At 57.6% G+C, this 17664-nt stretch overlaps 2 protein-coding genes across 2 annotated transcripts; both read left to right on the top strand.

The window, feature by feature from the left end:
• Positions 1-46: 46 nt before the first annotated feature.
• Positions 47-9929, top strand: NACA (nascent polypeptide associated complex subunit alpha). The gene is made up of 10 exons (XM_090128344.1): positions 47-156; positions 630-701; positions 2828-2884; positions 3353-6772; positions 8090-8175; positions 8289-8366; positions 8803-8949; positions 9231-9359; positions 9580-9702; positions 9799-9929. The coding sequence occupies exons 2-10, from the start codon at positions 632-634 to the stop codon at positions 9811-9813; spliced, it is 4125 nt and encodes a 1374-aa protein (XP_089984470.1). The 5' UTR covers positions 47-156; positions 630-631; the 3' UTR covers positions 9814-9929.
• A 128-nt stretch (positions 9930-10057) lies between these two features.
• Positions 10058-17493, top strand: PTGES3 (prostaglandin E synthase 3; the record flags this gene model as incomplete). The annotated part of the gene is given in 10 exon segments (XM_031610041.2): positions 10058-10228; positions 10230-10355; positions 10357-10391; positions 13980-14093; positions 14251-14320; positions 14839-14937; positions 15137-15226; positions 15659-15721; positions 16136-16160; positions 16670-17493. Coding segments are annotated over 10 exon segments (813 nt in total), but the record flags the coding sequence as incomplete, so codon positions are not given.
• Positions 17494-17664: the final 171 nt, after the last annotated feature.

Here is a 17664-nt window from a genome sequence, read left to right as displayed (position 1 = left end):
GTCCGAACGTGGCCCGGAACGCCCGAGCGCAGCCGGCGGAGCGGGCGGACGGAAGTGCGTACCGCCTCTCCCCCGGAAGTGATTCTCTTTCCGGAAGTCGCGCCTTCTGCCGCTTGGTCTCTTTCCGCCGCCATCTTGGGCTCCGCTTCCCGTACAGTGAGTGTCGCCGCCGCCATCCGCCTCCATCCGCGACCGCGTGGGGCCGGGAGCGCGGCCGGGCCGGGAGGGAACGCGGGAGGGCGGCGGCGGAGCGGTCGGGGCCGTCGGTGGGGCCAGGGCGGCTCCGAGAGGGCAACGCCGGGGCGGCCCGCGGGGACGGCTCCGCGCGGCGGGGGGAGGCGGCTGAGGCCGCGGCCGGGCCGGGGAGAGGCGGGAGAGCCGCGTAGGCCGCTGCCGTCCCGAGCCATGGGGCGGCGTGGGATCCGCTCCCGTCTGCTCCGTGCCGGCTCCGCGCTGTGGTTACCGTTGCGGGCAGCAGCCGGGCGGCCCTCGGTACCAGTTGATCTCCGAGCGTCCGGTGTGCGGTGGCATTGGGTGAGACCCGTTGCCGGCGGCTGAAGGCGGCCCTTCGGGGATTTCTCGGGGCGGCCGCGAGTCCGGTGTGGTGTTTTTTCCCCTTATTCACGCAGAAATGCCTGGCGAAGCTACAGAAACCGTCCCGGCCACAGAGCAGGAGCTGCCGCAGCCACAAGCCGAGACAGGTGAGCCGGGGGCCCGGACCGGTGCTGAGGGAACCGCTGGGCCGTGAGCCCATGGCAGGGGGAAGCAGCAGTGGGGCGGCTGAGGGCAGCACTGCGGGCTCCGTGCTGTCCTGGGGTTCACTCGGTCCCAGCCCAACCCTTGGCCAGCTGGGCCCAGCAGTGTTGGTGGCCCTGGGTTGCAACATGGGCACCTGCCGTCTGCCCTTGTATCGCTGTGCTGCTCGCTGTGCCCGGGTAAAAATCTACGTGTGCTTTGCGCCCGTGTGCCTGGTGTAACATCTTTAAAGGCAGGGGTTACTTTCAGAGGAAGCTTTTGTCACCGAAGTTGTGTTTTTTGTCTCTGCATGGTGAGGGAGATGTTGCATCATCTACACTGTGGCATGAAAACGCACGTGGGAAGAGCGTGCAGTGCGTGATGGGCAAATAGTTGATGTGCCAAGGGTGTGGGAGAGGTGGGACTGCAGGAGAAGCTGGGGCAGCCTGAACAGTCAGAAGCTGCTAGCAGGGTGTATTCATTGCCAGGCAGTGGCCTCCTGGCTCTTAGAGCTGGTTGAAGTGATGGCTGCTGTGTGACAGCTGTGTGGCTGTGTCTGGGGCAGCTGCTCTATTCCCTGTCAGGCATAGCTGGGATTCCTGCAGCTCGGTTGCCTGCCAGGGGCTTGTGTCCATGGGGCCTCTCCTGGGGCACTGTGCTTCACTGGGTCACCTTCTGTCAGTGCTGTGCTCCTCTCAGATCTCTCATAGAGTCGTGGAAGTTGGAAGAAGTTGATCCCAGGTTCAGCTGCCAGTGCTGTGACAGTGCTGTCCCCTGCCCTGGGGGGTGGCGTGGGGTGGTGAGGCAGAGCAGGGCTGGTGGACCCCTCTTGGTTGTTGTGGAGGTGGAAGGGTGTGCACAAGGACTGTCGTGGTCATCCTGTCTGTGCTGAGCCAGCCCCCCTGGGGCCAGGCCAGGCAGGAAGCCAGGCTTTGGAGGGCTCTGGTGCAGGGTGGGAATCTTCAATGGCTTCCTCTGGCTTTCATCTCATGCTTCGGAGGTTAGCTGGTGTGTGGGAAGTTTATGATGCTCAGCACAGAGGTCTCTGTGCAGGGCAGGGCTCCAGTCTTTAGCATGCATGTGGCCTGGTCTTTGCAGTCTATTTATTGTAAACATCCCTTAACAAATTACACATTGTTTGCAAGAGTCCCCCACTCCACATTTGTTTGTGGAAGTGGCTGCTGGAGAAGGAGGGGTTATCTGTGGGGCTGATTACAGGACGGCCTCACACTGTGCTCTCTGGTGTATGTGGGTGAAGGAACGGAGAGGGCTGAACAGAATTTTTCTTAAGAGAGCAGAGTTGTTCTTTCTGCTTGTTCAGTATGGGGCAAGAGGCCAGCTTGCTCTTGGCAGGACGCACTGCTCCTTTTTGAAGTGTTTATGGCTTCCCCCAGAACTGAAGTGTCCTGGTTAATGCTGGCTGTCCTGGCCAGTGGCTGAAGCATCCAGCAGAGCAGCTGCAGGCTCCTTTCCTGCCTTGCATTTTGGAATAGCATGGGGTCAGCAGGGTGTTAGAAACATCTTCTGAGCCGTGGTTCTTGGGGAAGAAAAAGTGAACCCACCTGAAGATGAAGCTGCTGTAAATCTTTCCTGTGTGTGTTGCTGCTCTGGACAATGGAGAGGTGAGGTGTGGAGTACCTGACCGGCTCTAGTCTCAATTTGGGAAAGATAGAGCCCTCCTGTGGGTGGTCCATGTGAAGTGACTCCTTCCTGCAGGTCAGCAGGCAAGAGTCAGCACCCAGAAGGGAAAAAGGAGGAAATCTGCTCCCGTCACATGGCTGCAGCTCTCTGACCTGGGCTGGGACACTCAGCCCTTGGCAGGAGGCCTGGCCACATGCCCCGTCCTGTCTCCCTGTCACAGTGGGTGTGCAGAGGTGTGCTGTCCACAGAGCCGGTTCTGCTCTCCTGACTGGTGGCACTGGTTGTGCTGGTCTGATCAGTGCTGCTGCCATGGGCTCTCACACTGCCTCTCCCCTGCCCGGGGCTCCTTTGGTTCTGTGTCACGCGTTGGGAATGGCCCAACTGGAGGGCTTTGTGGGCCTGCTGCATGGAATGGGACGTGTGGTAACAATCTGTCCTTCTCACCGTTCAGTTCCAGCTGCCCTCCCTCCTGCAGCCCCTGCTGCCACTTCTCCTGCCGCAGCGCCAGGTACTCAGAGCTCCTCAGTAACACCCCGTGTGTCACATTAACCACAGTGTGCTGTTCTGGATGTTTGCAGTTGCATTAACCCTATTGGTGTGCAGAGGGAGAACTCTGGGACCTGGCCATGTCCTGTGCTCAGATGAGCCAGGCAGACTTCCACCTGCTGCTCCTGGGGAGGTTGGTGGGGGAGGCTAGCTGGCTGCTGCTCTCCTGCTCAGTCTGTGTCATCCCTGAGCCAGGGACCGCTTCCCAGTGCTGGGGAGTGTGCTGGAGCCCAGGGTGGGTTCCCTGAGAGCCCTCGGGGCACTGTGCACTGGGCTTCTTCCCATAGCCCCCATCCTGGGGGCTCGAGATGTGGGGAGCCCAGAGCCAGAAGACAGACGACATGCTGTTGTGGGTGTGTGTGTGTTTCTTCCTGTGCTGCCCTTGTTTTCTCCTTTTTCCTCATGGGTTCACTTTGTTTCTTTCCTTCAGCTGTTCTTCCTGCTGCTCATTCCCTGCCCCTGACTCCAGCCCTGGGCCCAGCTGCCCAGGCTGTTCCCACGGAGCCACCCAGCTCTGCCCCAGCTGTGCCCCCAGCCCCTCTCTCCCCTGCTGTGGTTCCAGCTGCAGCAATTCCTGTCTTTTCTGCCCCTCCCCAGCCCTCTGCCCCAGCTCTGCCCCTCCCAGTTACTTCTTCCCCTTCTCCAGCTCCACCATCCCCAACTGGTTTTGCTGCCCAAGGTTCTCCAGGGCCTGCTGCTGTCCCAGTCAGCCCAGTGTCTCCAGGACTCCCAGTCCCAGCGTCTCCAGTTCTGGCTACTCTTCCTGCTGCGGGACAGGCAGCCCCCCCAGCAGCCCCCCCAACTCCAGCGAGTCCTGGCTGTCTCCCAGCTGCTCTTATGCCTCCTGTGAAAGTCTCTACTCCTCCCAGCCCCACTGGAGCCACAGCATCAGCCCCTCACCCTGCACCTCCCAAGAGCCCCGGGGCAGCCCCAGCTGCTCTGCCCCTGGCACCTCCCCCAGGAGCAGCCCCTGCAGGTGCCACAGCTCTTCCCCAGAGCCCCCCTGCGATGCCAGTGCACCCTGCTGCACCTCTGCCCCCTCCAGCTGCCCCGCTGAGCCCAGCCCTGGCAGCCACCATCTCCCCACCCATCTTCCTGTCTGCCCCCATGGCGTTGGCCCCTCTGGTGCCAGGTGGCACAGTCCCCTGCAGCACTGCTGCTCCCCTGCGGGGCCCTGTGTCTGGTACTCCCATCTGTCCGCTGGCTCCAGCTGCTCCTCCTGGGACCCTGACCTGTCCTGTGGGCCCTGCCCTGGCAGCCCCTGGCACCCCTGCAGTTCCCCATTCTGTGGCCAGGCCACCCACTGGGAGCCCAATTCCTGTGACAGCCCCTGTCCTGCTCAGCCCATCCCCGGCAGCTGCCTTGTCCCCCTCAGGGCCACCAGCAGCAGCAGCAGCTCCAGTTAAAGCAGCTCCAGCGATCCCTGTCTCACGGCCAGCTGCTGTGAATGCTGCTCCTGCCAGCCCCCTGCCTGTCACATCAGCGATAGCAGATCCAGCCACCCCTCCTGCAGCGAAAGGAGCACCCCAGAGCCCAGTACCTGCTCCACTGACTCCCTCTGCCCCTGCTGCACCAGCTCCTGTGGTTCCTCCAGCTGCCCCTGCTGCCACCAAAGCAGCACCCCAGAGCCCTGTCAGTAGCTCCTCTGTTCCTGCTGCTGTGGTTCCTGCAGCTGACCCAGCTCCAGCTGCCCCTGCTGCCAACAAAGTGGCTCCCAAGAGCCCTGTTGCTGCCCCCTCTGCTCCTGCTGCTGTGGTTCCTGCAGATTCCACAAATCCAGCTGCCCCCGCTGCCACTAAAGCAGCTCCCCAGAGCGCTGTCAGTAGCCCCTCTGTTCCTGCTGCTGTGGTTCCTATAGCTTCCCAAGCTGCAGTTGCCCCTGCTGCCACCAAAGCAGCTCCCCAGAGCCCTGTTGCTGCCACTCCAGCTCCTGCAGCTGCCCCTGCTGCCACCAAAGCAGCTCCCCAGAGCCCTGTTGCTGCCACTCCAGCTCCTGCAGCTGCCCCTGCTGCCACCAAAGCAGCTCCCCAGAGCCCTGTTGCTGCCACTCCAGCTCCTGCAGCTGCCCCTGCTGCCACCAAAGCAGCTCCCCAGAGCCCTGTTGCTGCCACTCCAGCTCCTGCAGCTGTCCCTGCTGCCACCAAAGCAGCTCCCCATAGCCCTGTTACTGCCTCTGCAGCTCCTTCAGCTGCTCCTGCTGCCACCAAAGCAGCTCCCCAGAGTCCTGTTGCTGCCCCCTCCATCCCTGCTGCTTCAGTTCCTGCAGCTCCCCAAGCTGCAGCTGCCCCTGCTGCCAGCAAAGTGGCTTTCCAGAGCCCTGTTACTGCTGCATCAGCTCCTGCAGCTCCTTCAGCTGCCCCCTCTGCAGCCAAAGCATCTCCTGGGAGCCCAGCTGCTGCCCCCTCTGTCCCTGCCAGCTCTCCACCTGTCACACCTGTGCTGACAGCTCCAGCTGCACCTCCTGCAGGCAAGAAGTCCCCAAAGAGCTCTGCTGCTGCCACATCCTCTCCTGCTGCAGCAGCTCCACCAAATCCTGCAGCTCCAGCTGCCCCCACTGCAGCCAAAAAGCCCCCAAAGAGCTCTGCTGCTACCCCCTCTGCTTCTGCTGCACCAACTCCAGCGGCCCCCCCTGCAGCCAAAAAGCCCCCCAAGAGCCCTGCTGCTGCCCAGTCTGCTCCCTCTGCTCCTGCTACAGCTCCACCAGCTCCAGCGGCCCCCCCTGCAGCCAAAAAGCCCTCCAAGAGCCCTGCTGCTGCCCAGTCTGCTCCCTCTGCTCCTGCTACAGCTCCACCAGCTCCAGCGGCCCCCCCTGCAGCCAAAAAGCCCTCCAAGAGCCCTGCTGCTGCCCAGTCTGCTCCCTCTGCTCCTGCTACAGCTCCACCAGCTCCAGCGGCCCCCCCTGCAGCCAAAAAGCCCCCCAAAAGCCCCACTGCTGCCCCATCTGCTCCTTCTGCCCCTGCAGCTTCAGCATCTTCAGCTGCAGCCAAAGCACCTCCCAAGAGCCCCACTGCTGCCCAGTCTAATCCCCCTGCCCCTGCTGCAGCCAAAGCACCTCCCAAGAGCTCCACTGCTGCCCCATCTGCTCCTTCTGCCCCTGCAGCTCCAGCATCTTCAGCTGCAGCCGAAGCATCTCCCAAGAGCCCCACTGTTGTCCCATCTGCTGCCTCTGGCACTGCAGCTCCAGCATCTTCAGCTGCAGCCAAAGCATCTTCCAAGAGCCCCACTGCTGCCACAGCAGCCCCTGCTGCTTCCTCTGCCCCTGCTGCAGCCAAAGCACCTCCCAAGAGCCCCACTGCTGCCCCATCTGCTTCTTCTGCCCCTGCAGCTCCAGCATCTTCAGCTGCAGCCAAAGCATCTTCCAAGAGCCCCACTGCTGCCACAGCAGCCCCTGCTGCTTCCTCTGCCCCGTCTGCAGCCAAGGCAGCTCCTGCCAGCCCGGCAGCCCCTGGCACGCTGCCTCCGGCTCCAGGTGCTGCTGCCTCAGCCCCAGGGGCTCCTGGTGCCCTCCCGAAGCCAGCAGCTGATCGTGCTACCCCCACACCCCAGAAAACAGAGGCCACTCCTCCTGCCTCTTCTGTGCCAAATGCTGCCCCTGCCAAGAAGCAGCCCCCCACCAATAAAGGCAGCAAGCAGGCCCCACGTCCATCCCCAACCAAGCCTCCTGTGAAAGCCCCCGTTCCTGCCAGTGCTGCTGTTGATGACGATGATGACCTGCCCCCCCTGATCCCCCCCGAGGTGCCCGCTGCGGAGCCGCCGCTGCAGCCCATCCTGGTGGACCTCTCTCCCCGAGCAGCCGTGGCCCCTGCTGAGGCCCCTGCTCCTAAGCAGCCCATCGTGAAGAATGACAAGGGTACTGCTGGTCAGCACGGTTTGCCGTGTGCATGGAGTGTCACTGGCTGCCCACCAGATACTAACCCACCACGGGGCCCCGAGTGACCCCGTGTCGCTCGGTGTGTCCGTCAGCTGTGGTGTGCCGTGCTGAGAGCGGGGTGGGGGGTGGGGGAGGACTGACACTGTGCCATCACCTCTCCAGGGCTCGGCACGGTGCCTGCAGGCTGCTGTCACTAACAGTGTGTCCTCGGGCACGGAGCATGGTGTGACCTGTGTGAGTGCTGGGACTGCTGCCTGAGCTGGCTTCACGCTGGAACTTTGGGAAGAGCTGCTCCGTGCTGTGCCCAGCTGTGTGTGTTCACTGTTGGCTGTGGGTTTCCCACTGTCCATCCCCAGAAGTGCGGAGCTGGGGGCTGTGCTGGTGCCAGGTCCATCCTGGGCTGTTGGCATCTCCCAGCAACCTGTGGGGACCTTTGTTGGGGCTCCTGTGTGTGTGGTGCGTACAGAGACCCTTTCCAGAGAAGGAAACAGGCGTGAACTTGGGTTACAGCTGCATGAGAGCATTGCGTGCAGCCTGCTCTGTGGGCTGGAGACACACAGCTCTGCTTTGTGCACTCCTGCACGGCAGGCAAAGCTGTGCAGTGTTCTGGAAGGTACCATGCACTGCAGCAGCAGAGCAGGAGCTGGTGGAGAGGCCAACCTGAGCGTCCAGGATGCTGTTTTTTGATGAGAGCTTTTAAGCTAAGTACAGATCATTCTGTCATCAAGTCACAGAGAGGTGCAGCAGCCTCAGGGACCTGGTACACTGGGTCTTGATTCCGTGCTGTGTCTCAGCTCCTGTAGCACCAGCTGCTGAACAGGTTTGAGGAGCTCTGAAAGCATTGCTGCTGACTCACAGCCTTGGCCCTACCTGGGCCATTGCTCTGGTCTATAGCCTTGGCATTGGAGCGAGCCTTTGGGCACATGCAGAGCTCTGGCAGCCCCACAGGGCACTGCCTGGCCTGTCACAAGCCCCTGGTGTGGCTTCTCTGGCTGCTTCTGGGAATCTTCCACCATGGTGAGAGCCAGGAGGAGGCACTGAGCTGGTGGCACTGACTGGCCCGCTGCTGTCCCTGCTCGTGGCTGCAAGGAGAGCTCTTCCCACCAGGTGTTACTCAAGCATATTTAATGGAAATGCATTTCACTTGGAATTTTTTAACTATGTCAGCACCTGAAATCCCCAGCAACAGTTGATACTTAGGCATTAGGGTTCCATGATCTTATTGTGTCCTTTGAAGCTACCTGCAGCTTCTGGCAAGGTGCTGAGCTGAGAATTATGACATGTTCATTTCTGCAGGGTCCGGAACAGAGTCTGACAGCGATGAGTCTGTACCAGAGCTCGAAGAGCACGACTCCACACAGGCCACGACACAGCAGGCACAGGTAGGGAGGGGTGTGAGCCAGCCACCCCCTGTGCCCTGCGGGGTCAGAGATGCCCTGTGCCCCATCAGCTCTGCATGGTTGTCACAGCACTCTCCTGTTTGCTCTTCTTGCAGCTTGCAGCAGCAGCTGAAATAGATGAAGAACCTGTTAGCAAAGCAAAACAGAGCCGAAGTGAAAAGAAAGCACGGAAGGTAAGGGGATGGCAGATGGGCAAATGTGCATCTGGACAAGCTTTGGCTTTGGGTCTGGCATATTATCCTCAAGTGCTTGGTGTTTGCTTTGGGAAGCCATTTGGGGCAGCAGCTCCTCACCTCCCAGCCCAGCACTGCAGCAACAGCAGGGTCTGTGGGAGCTGCAAGAGATTTGTATGACTATTTGCCTTCATTAAACCCCTAGGCAAGGGAATGTCCTTGTTCACAGGCAAAATCCTTGTGTCTGGAGTGGTTCCAGATCACGTGGATCCATGACGTGGATCTTTGCCTGTCCTGGGAGTTAAGAGTTTTCTCCCGGACTCTACGCTGTGTCAGTCTGAAAGCCTGGGAATGACTGATGAGGGGACACGTCTCACGGGCTGAGCTGTCTCAGTACCTCTTCATCCCCCCGCTTTTCTTTCTCTTTGTTTTTCAGGCAATGTCTAAACTCGGCCTCCGCCAGGTCACAGGAGTAACCAGAGTCACCATCCGCAAATCTAAGAACATCCTCTTTGTCATCACAAAACCAGACGTGTACAAGAGCCCAGCATCAGACACCTATATAGTCTTTGGAGAAGCAAAGGTGAGCTGACTGCCATGCCAGGCAGCCACACTCCTCCGTGTTAACAGCAGCAGGGGCAGGCTGCAGGGCTGTGAGGGGTGCTGGAGGTTTGTCCTTGCTGCCTGCACCCCTGTTTGTGCCCTGGGGTGGTACAGGCGGGCCCACAGCCCACACCAATGTCTTGCATCCCTGTGGGGCTGCTGTGTGCGGGCGCTGCTGAGTTCAGCCTCACTCATATGAGCCCGTGCGCTGCCATCAGACTGCACAGACCTGGCCTCACTTCTGCTCCTTCCCTCCTCCAGATTGAAGACTTGTCCCAGCAGGCCCAGCTGGCAGCTGCCGAAAAGTTCAAAGTGCAAGGAGAAGCTGTGTCAAACATCCAAGAAAACACACAGACCCCCACCGTGCAGGAGGAGAGCGAGGAAGAAGAGGTGAGCCTTCCCCTGATGGCCCCGCAGGGCTTCTCCATCCACCTCGTGCCTGCGGTTGTGTCTGATGGGCAGCCAAGCAGGATTTGTGTGCAGGCACAGAGTTCTCCTCCATCCACCTCCGCCTCAGTGGCAGCAGGGTGCCTCTGTAGGGCTGCACAGCGGGGGCTGCTCAGAGCAAACCGTGCTCGGCTGCAGCCAGACCCGGGCTCTGTGTCCCCAGGTTGACGAAACCGGTGTGGAGGTGAAAGACATCGAGCTGGTCATGTCCCAGGCCAACGTGTCCCGAGCAAAGGCAGTCCGTGCCCTGAAGAACAACAGCAACGATATCGTAAACGCTATAATGGTGAGCTGCTGTGTGCTGGGGGGGGTCTGCACCCACATCCCCCGTGCTGTGCTTGGGGTCCATTGGGGGGCTGCTGACGCCTCTTTCTCTCCGCAGGAGTTGACGATGTAGCCGTCCAGAGGAGGAGCCTATTTTTTTTTTTTTGGTATTTCAGAGAAGAGTTAAAGGAACCTAAATTTAAAATTTGTACTGTTTCTATCAGTTAATAAAAGTTAATTGATAGAGCCGCACTGAGTGAAGGCGCAGCTTCTCTCGGACGCGCTCCCCCCGCCCCCCCCGTCTCCATGGCAACCGCCGGCTCCGCCCCCCGCGAGGGCGCGCGCAGTGCGCATGCGCGCCGAGAAGCTGCTAGAAGGGAGGAGGGAGCGGGCGCGCGCGAGGGGGGAGGCGGGGAGGGGGCGGGGCCCGCGCGCGGGAGGCGACACGCGGGACACGCGCATGCGCAGCGAAGGCGGCCGAATCGGCGCGGCGGTATTTTGCTGCGTCACCAACGCTGGGCGCCGCCGCTGCGCGGAGCATTGTGGGAGCTGAGGCCGCGCCGAGCCCGGAGCCCTCGGAGCGCCCGGAGCCCTCGGCCCACCGAGCCGCGTCACCGCCACACCGGACCGGAGCGCCCCGGAGCCGGACGGGCCGCCCCTCCCCCGCCCCGAGCAGCGCCAGCCGGAGTCGCCGCCGCCGCCACTCGCCATGTGAGGCCCTGCGGGGGTCGGGGGGGTCGCCGCGCTCCGGTGCGCGCCGCGGCCGGGCCGGGCCTCGGTGCGAGCGGCGCTGACCTTCGCGGGGCCGCGCCGCGCCAGGCCGGGAGCTCCGCGCTCAGCGGCGCGCCGGGTCCCGGTCCGCGGCCTGTCCCGGCACGGCGCCGCGCGGGGCCCCGAGAGCCGCTCCGCTCCGCCCGGGCCGCTCCGCCGCGCAATGAATGGGCACCGGGGCGGGGCCGTCCGCCGCTGCGGCCCGGGGTGGGGCCTGGAGGGGGTGGACGGGGCGGGGGGGCGCCGGGCCGGGTTGAGCGCTGAGCCCGCCGGGGTTGGGCCGCTGGGGGCTCGGCTCCGATGGAAGCGCGGTGGTTGAAGTCGGTGCGAACGGCGGCGCCGTTCCGACGGGTTTTATTTGTCCCAAACTCCGCGCTTGGGGCGAATAAGCGGTGATACGTCCGGTGGGAGCAGCGTGGTTTGCCCCTGTTCGCCTGCGTGGCCCCGCTCTGAGCTCTGGAGCTGCTGGATGTGACTGAAAAGGCGAAAAGCAGCGCGGTGCTCTGTAACCTTTGAGGAGTGCATCATCCCGAAACCTCGGCGCTGCTGCACTGCGCCCGGGGCTGCGCTCAGGGCCCACGTGGTGCTGGGAGATGAAAGCAAAAGTAGTTATGCAGAACAGAACTCGTAATGCTGGATGTGGAGCTGGGAGGTTTTCTTGTGATTCTGTCTGGGGGTGAGAATCTTTGTCCAGCAGATGATGTCTGTAACCATCAAAGTGTTCTCCAGGACAGGAATGTGCCTTCCCAGTGTGCAGAACGGGTAAGAGAAAGCACGTGGGCAGCCTTGGGAACATCCTGGATGGCCACAAGCAGCACCCGGTGTGACCTGACTTCAACGTGGGGGCACAGGGCGTGAGGATCCCCCTCGCCTGCACCCACCGAGGGGTGAGGGGGCTTCTCAATCCAGCACAGTGCTGCAGTGATCATTGCCATCCACGTTGGGTAGCGATAGTGCAAGGGGGAATGGTCTTAAACTGAGACAGGGGAGGTTCCGGGTGGATATTAGGAGGAAGTTTTTCACACAGAGGGTGGTGAGGCACTGGAACAGGTTGCCCAAGGAGGCTGTGGATGCCCCATCCCTGCAGGCATCCAAGGCCAGGCTGGATGTGGCTCTGGGCAGCCTGGGCTGCTGGTTGGTGACCTGCACACAGCAGGGGGTTGGAGCTGGGTGAGCACTGTGGTCCTTCTCAACCCAGGCCATTCTAGGATTCCATGACTAGAGGAGGGTTCAACACAGGTGTAGAGTAGTGGTTCAGGAGGTCACCAAAATCTATGGGTGGTGGTGAGAGCTCACCAGGAATTTGGGGAGGGCTCCATTGCTGCACTGGGCACTGCTTTGTGCCTGGCAGTTTGTTGTTGGGTGGGACATAACGTTTATTTGCTCTGTTCTGGAGCAGTCTGAATGTGGTTAGGACAGGAGAATGATCCATCACCAAAGCACACACTCGAGTTGACAATGTTGGCATAAGGCTGAGGTAATGTTCAATTAATTTATTCTGCTCTCATGCTATGAGCTCAGCTGAGTGAGGAGGAAGCGCAGGGCTTTGCTTAACGATCCTGACATCCTTCTCAGTGCTGTGAGGAAATGGGTTCTGGGTCTGTGTGGGTGTGGAGGAACCACCTGCACTGCTCACCCAGGGTCTGCTCAGAGCAGTCATGGTGTGGGCAGCAGCACAGCAGGAGATCCTGGCTTCTGGTGGTGATTCCTGCATAGCTGCCCTATTCAAATGCTGAGTCCAGCCTGAAGTGCTGCATCCAGCAGCCTGGGGAAGGCCTCTGTTCTGAGAGGGGGGAAAAAAATCAGTGAGTAGTTCCTGTAAGACTTTGGCACAGTTTTAATGTGGTACAGTGAGTGTATTTCAGCATCTGGGGAGGTAGCAGAAGTTTGCTGTTAGAAACATGAATTTGTTCTAGTAAGCCGTAGTGCAGTTCGTTGAGGTTTTGGAGGCTCTGAGAGCAGTGCTGTTGGTGCCTCAGAACACTGCATCTTGATAAAGATACCAACATCAGGGCTGGGCTGGGGCAGCACGACTGGGAAACGCGTGCAGCTCCCAGGGAAGGTCGGGGATATCTCCATTGACACTGCAGACATGTGCAAAGTCTTCTTGCTATTCACAAGAGCCCCAGCGCCGTGCTTAGCAGGGACACTGAGGCTGCTGTTGTGATAACAGTGCTGCACTGGGTGGTGGGATCTCTGTCCCTTGGCAGTGTGAGCGGTGGCTGCTGCACGGGGCTCTGCAGGGCAGACTTGCTGTAGGCACTCACAGCGTTTGCTGCTCTCAAAGCTGCAGGCAGAGTGCTGCACCCAGCAGCTGGGGACATGAAACTGGGTGGATTACCTTGAAGCAGTGCAGGAATCGCCCATGGAGTGGATCCACTTTGGTCTCGCTGTGCAGTGACTGAGGGGCTGCCTGCTTTTCTCACCGACAGCCCTTTTCCTGGTGTTTGTTTTGCTCACTCACCTTTGGCAGCTGAATCGCAGCAGCTGTGATCCCAACTCTGCAGTCAGAAAGAATAGTGGGGTTGGAACTTAAAGCAGTGTCCATTATGGCTGTGGGGCTGCTTTGGGCTCACAGCAGTGGCTGCACCCCGCAGGTCGCAGTGCAGGTGAGCTCAGTGCCAGCAGCTGAACGGGCTGGGAGTTGAGATCTGCTCTGAAAGCTTAGCAGCGGTCACCCTGATGGAACATTCTGGAAACTTAATCCGTCTTTGCTTGGGTTCTTGTGCTGTAATGCTTTAGAGTACAGTGCTGAGTCCGAGCACCTCACAGTGTGAAGATGCTACAGAGAGCAGCACTGTGTTCTGTGTGTCCTGATGTGCTTTCACTGCCTGGAGCTGTGCTGTAAATACCAAAGGAAGTGACCGTTGAGTTCAGAACAGGAAACTTCAGGCCCAAAACACTGAAATTCCAGTGTTGCTCACACATCTCTGGAACGCAGCCTGGGAGCGAAGCGTCCATGCTCACTGTGCCATAGCAACAGCAGCTCCTGCTGGGTGTCCCTGTGCTCAGCACTGGAATGCGGATGTTGTGCTGTGGGGAGGGCTGCATGTGGTGGGAGCTGTCAGCAGGGCTGCTGTTACCCCCCTGGTCTGGGCAGGATGCACTCAAATACTGCTGCTCACCTGGAGGTTGAGCAGTGTGGAAGCTCAGGAACCCAGCAGCTTTTTCTGCCCGTCAGAAGGGCAGAAGTTGCCCTCTGTCTCAAGGGGTGCCAGCTTGGAATTCAAGTCTCCAGGTGTAGGAAATTAAACGTGGGTCAGAACAGTGCTGGTTTGGTGGTACTGACTCCAGCTGGGTTTGACTTGAAGTTCTTAGCCCATTTTCTCTTCAGCCTTTATGTCTCTTCACCAGCTTTAAATGCACTTTTAAAGATTGTTAATTGTAAGCTTGTAGCTAAGAACAAGCTGAAGGTTTTCAAATGCACTCTAACTCAGACTGCTCTATCTGTGCCTCAGGAGAAACATGAGGGAAGCTGAAGGCGAGCAGCAATCCTAACCTGCGTGTCTTTAAATGGTCTCTCTACAGGCAGCCTGCTTCTGCCAAGTGGTACGACCGGAGGGACTACGTCTTCATCGAGTTCTGTGTGGAAGACAGTAAAGATGTTAATGTAAATTTTGAAAAATCCAAACTTACGTTCAGGTAAGTGCTGGACAACCTTAGCACAAGGATGCCCACAGCTGTACCAGCACTGATTAGGTGATGTTTTCTCTTAAAGGAGCGAGTTCTGTTACCAACCTGTATTTATACCATAAGACATTTCCTGCTGAACATTCTTTTTTTTTTCTTCTCTCACCAGTTGTCTTGGAGGAAGTGATAACTTTAAACATTTAAACGAAATCGACCTTTTTAATAATATTGATCCAAATGTAAGTATCCTCTGCAGCTCTTCTCCTACCAGCTTCTTAACACTGTATGCAGAATGCTCAGCTCTTTCTCATGCACGCTGCCTGCCTTTCCTGGAGCAAGTTGCACCCTGCTGCTTCCATCCCAGTGCTGCTTTCTGTTAGCCCTCCTCACGTGTGGGGCAGGAGGGAGTTCTGCTCAGGCATTCCCAGGCACTCAATGCCACTTCACCTGCTGCATTCCCTCACAGTTTTTATTGTTCTAATTAAAAGCAAAGCACTGATGTCTGGATTGATACAGATCTGCTTGTAATGGGAGCTGTTCTGACAAATACCACACTGTGATTTCACGTGTCTGAGTGCTCTTGCACTCTAAGGACCAACTTTCTCACAATACTGGCAGTAGCTTTAAGAACAGACAGTGCTTTTCAGGACAAAGAATAACTTAACAGCTTAAAACAATGAATACTACAAGTTTGTGGTGGTGTTACTGATTACTAAACTAACCAATATTTACTTTTTTTCTTTTTTCCCCCCCCCAGGAATCAAAGCATAAAAGAACAGACAGATCTATCTTGTGTTGTTTACGAAAAGGAGAATCTGGTCAGGCATGGCCAAGGTTAACAAAAGAGAGGGCAAAGGTGGGTTTCATCCCCTTGGTGGCTGTAGCAGCAGTCCTTGATGGCCCCTCTATTTTTTGGGTGGGTGGGGGTCACATTTGAACGATGCAGCGTTTGGCAGGTTGCTTACTTGGCTGCTGGTTGGGGTGGCAGTTCTGGTAGCTTTCTTCCTGTGTACTAACAGCTTGTCTTTAATTTTTTTGTGTGTGTTAATACACAGCTCAACTGGCTCAGCGTGGATTTCAACAACTGGAAAGACTGGGAAGATGATTCAGATGAAGACATGTCCAATTTTGATCGCTTTTCTGAGGTATAGGAAGATGAATTCCTGGAGGTTTGGGTTCTGCTTGGCTGGGTGTGTGCGCAAGCAGTGACAGACAGCTTTAGAGAGTTCTCTTCCTCTGCCTTCCTCCTGCTCTCTGGGTGTCTAACCCAGTGAGAAAGGTCCTTGGTGCAGTGCTGACAAGCAGGAGAGCTCAGGGCAGGAAATAACAGCTCTGGAGCGGACTGTGGTTGCTTGAACTCATGCTGTGGGCTTCTGGCACTGCAGCTCGTGCTCGTTATCAAATGTGAAATGAATGCTTGTCCCACTGGTGTCGGTCACCTTGTAATTTCTGCGTAGCAGCAGCAAGGCTTGTCAGAACAGCTGGTGGCTGTTGGTTATCACAATTTTAAGCTAGTTTATAGGGTTTTAGTCTTGTTTATGTGGCTTCACTCTGTGGCTTTTATCTTTCTAAAACAGATGATGAACAACATGGGTGGAGATGACGATGTAGACTTACCAGAAGTAGATGGGGCAGATGATGTAAGTACTTTGCAGTAGATGTGTAGCTCTGGCTAAGCATGCTGCATGCTCAGTGCTACTTGCTGAAGTCGAGCTCGGTTTCCCCTCTTCAGCATAGTTCTAAGTATAAACGATGTCAGACCTTGTTTGTTAAATGATGTAGTTGAGCAGTAGCAGCTGTTTTCCCCTTTGGTTGTGCTGGGGACAGTTGCATCAGTGCTTGCAGTGTCCCAGGTAGCTCTGGTGTTGTACACCTTCCTGCAGTAATTGGTTATTGCTGGTCTGTCGACAACTACTGGTAAAACTTAACTAAATCCTGTCCTGAAGAACCTGTACTTCCTTGGAATATGCTCTGACAGCAAGCTTGCTACTCTGAGCTTCTGAAAGTGCCCTCAAGCATCATCTGCTCCACTTAATGCCTTTTCTTCTTTCCAGGACTCACCAGACAGTGATGATGAAAGTAAGTCGGCATTTTTCTGCCCCTGTGCAGCAGTCTGTGTGTGCTGGGGCTGGAGGGAGCTGTGCAGGGCTAGCTGTGCTGCCCTATGGGTCACACTAAATCCAGGCTGCCAGCTGATGTCAGCGCCTCTCTTCAGCAGCATAAAATGTAACGTGGAAAGCCTTCCCACACCAGCATGAAATACTTGTGTGACCTTCCTGGGCTGCTGTAGCCCTGCTGAAGCTTTGGCTGTGAGAGCAGCAGTCACTGACACGAACATCAGTGCCTTCAGTGCTGCCACAGTTGAGCTCCTGCCCTGCCAGCAGTGGCTGCGCACAGATCTTGCTCGTAAAGAGCCACCTCTGCACTTCAGTGCCAGCAGCACTGAGCCCAGAGACCCTGAACTGCTCTGTGCCTTCCTGGCTATGGGCTGTATCTTCTTGCTCACGTTGGCAGTTGGTGGCTTTGTTTTTGTTATGGCTAGTGTTATTATAAACACTAATACTTTTTTTTTCTTCTTTCCTATCTAGAAATGCCAGATCTGGAGTAAGGAAAACTGTCGTCTTCAGGGTTTGGGGAAAGAACTTCATCACATTTCATAATTGAGATAAGAATTCCTGAGTTGATAGCCCTAAGGGGAGACATTGCATCCTTTAACCCATTTTTTTCAGTCCATTTTAAATGGCTTCACTGATGGTAGGTGTGTACCATTGTGCGGGGCAGTCTTAAGCCACGAGAGGCAATAAATGATGTTATGCATGAATTCCAGACTTCCAAAACCAATTGAGGTATGGGCAATCGATCCAGAACAGTCGCAATAAAGTTTACAGAGCCTCCTTGCCTCGTAGCAGACCTGACAGCAGAGCAGGCTTTACGTCCTGTGCTCAATTGGCTTTTTCCCCTCTGTGGCCCACGGTTAAATCTGACTTTTGTGCCCGGAACAAAAAAAACTTCTTGGATTTGGCTCACCAAAATTTGAACAAGCGCTGCGCAATACCTCTGTGGTGTCTTCAGGTGTGTTCCACTAATGTTTTTATTAAAAAGGAAACAAAATCCTCTCTGTTTGCTATTTTAATGGTTAGTTTTGTGTGTCCCGGTGCCCGCGCTGTGAGGGGTGAGGCCCAAAATCCACCCCCTGCCCCATGGATCCGTGGGGCCGCGTCGTTGCTTGTGGATCTGTTCGTGAGACCAAATGTATTTGCACTGCTGGTATGGAAGCGAGTGACAACACCGTTGTCCCCGATGGGCTCCTCTGTTGGTTACCCGGCCAGGCTGACAAACCTCAATTTCTGTTCAGAGCGGTGGGAATTTTTTTAATGTCTACATTCTTTCTAATAAACTGTTGAAGACTCCACCCTGCCTCTGCTCCGTCTGACTGCGCGGCCGTGGCTCCGGGAGCCGCTCGGAGGGGCCGGGCTGCGGCCGTTCCGTTACCGCGGGCCGAAATGGCGGCGGGGCGGGAAATGTCCGCGCGCCGGGAGCGGGGCGGGAGGCGGCGGTCACCGCGCCCGGCCCAAGGACACAC

This window comes from Phasianus colchicus, chromosome 33 (assembly GCF_987193195.1).
Source record: "Phasianus colchicus chromosome 33, bPhaCol1.hap1.1, whole genome shotgun sequence".
Classification (NCBI taxonomy): domain Eukaryota; kingdom Metazoa; phylum Chordata; class Aves; order Galliformes; family Phasianidae; genus Phasianus; species Phasianus colchicus.
Note: the sequence above shows the minus strand (reverse complement) of the source record. Positions and strands in the feature narration are given on the sequence as shown.

Coding starts and splice junctions, on each gene's coding strand:
- NACA (XM_090128344.1), top strand. CDS start 632: ATGCCTGGCGAAGCTACAGAAACCGTCCCGGCCACAGAGCAGGAGCTG. Junction 702..2,827: donor GCAGCCACAAGCCGAGACAG/GTGAGCCGGGGG, acceptor CTCACCGTTCAG/TTCCAGCTGCCCTCCCTCCT. Junction 6,773..8,089: donor CATCGTGAAGAATGACAAGG/GTACTGCTGGTC, acceptor TCATTTCTGCAG/GGTCCGGAACAGAGTCTGAC.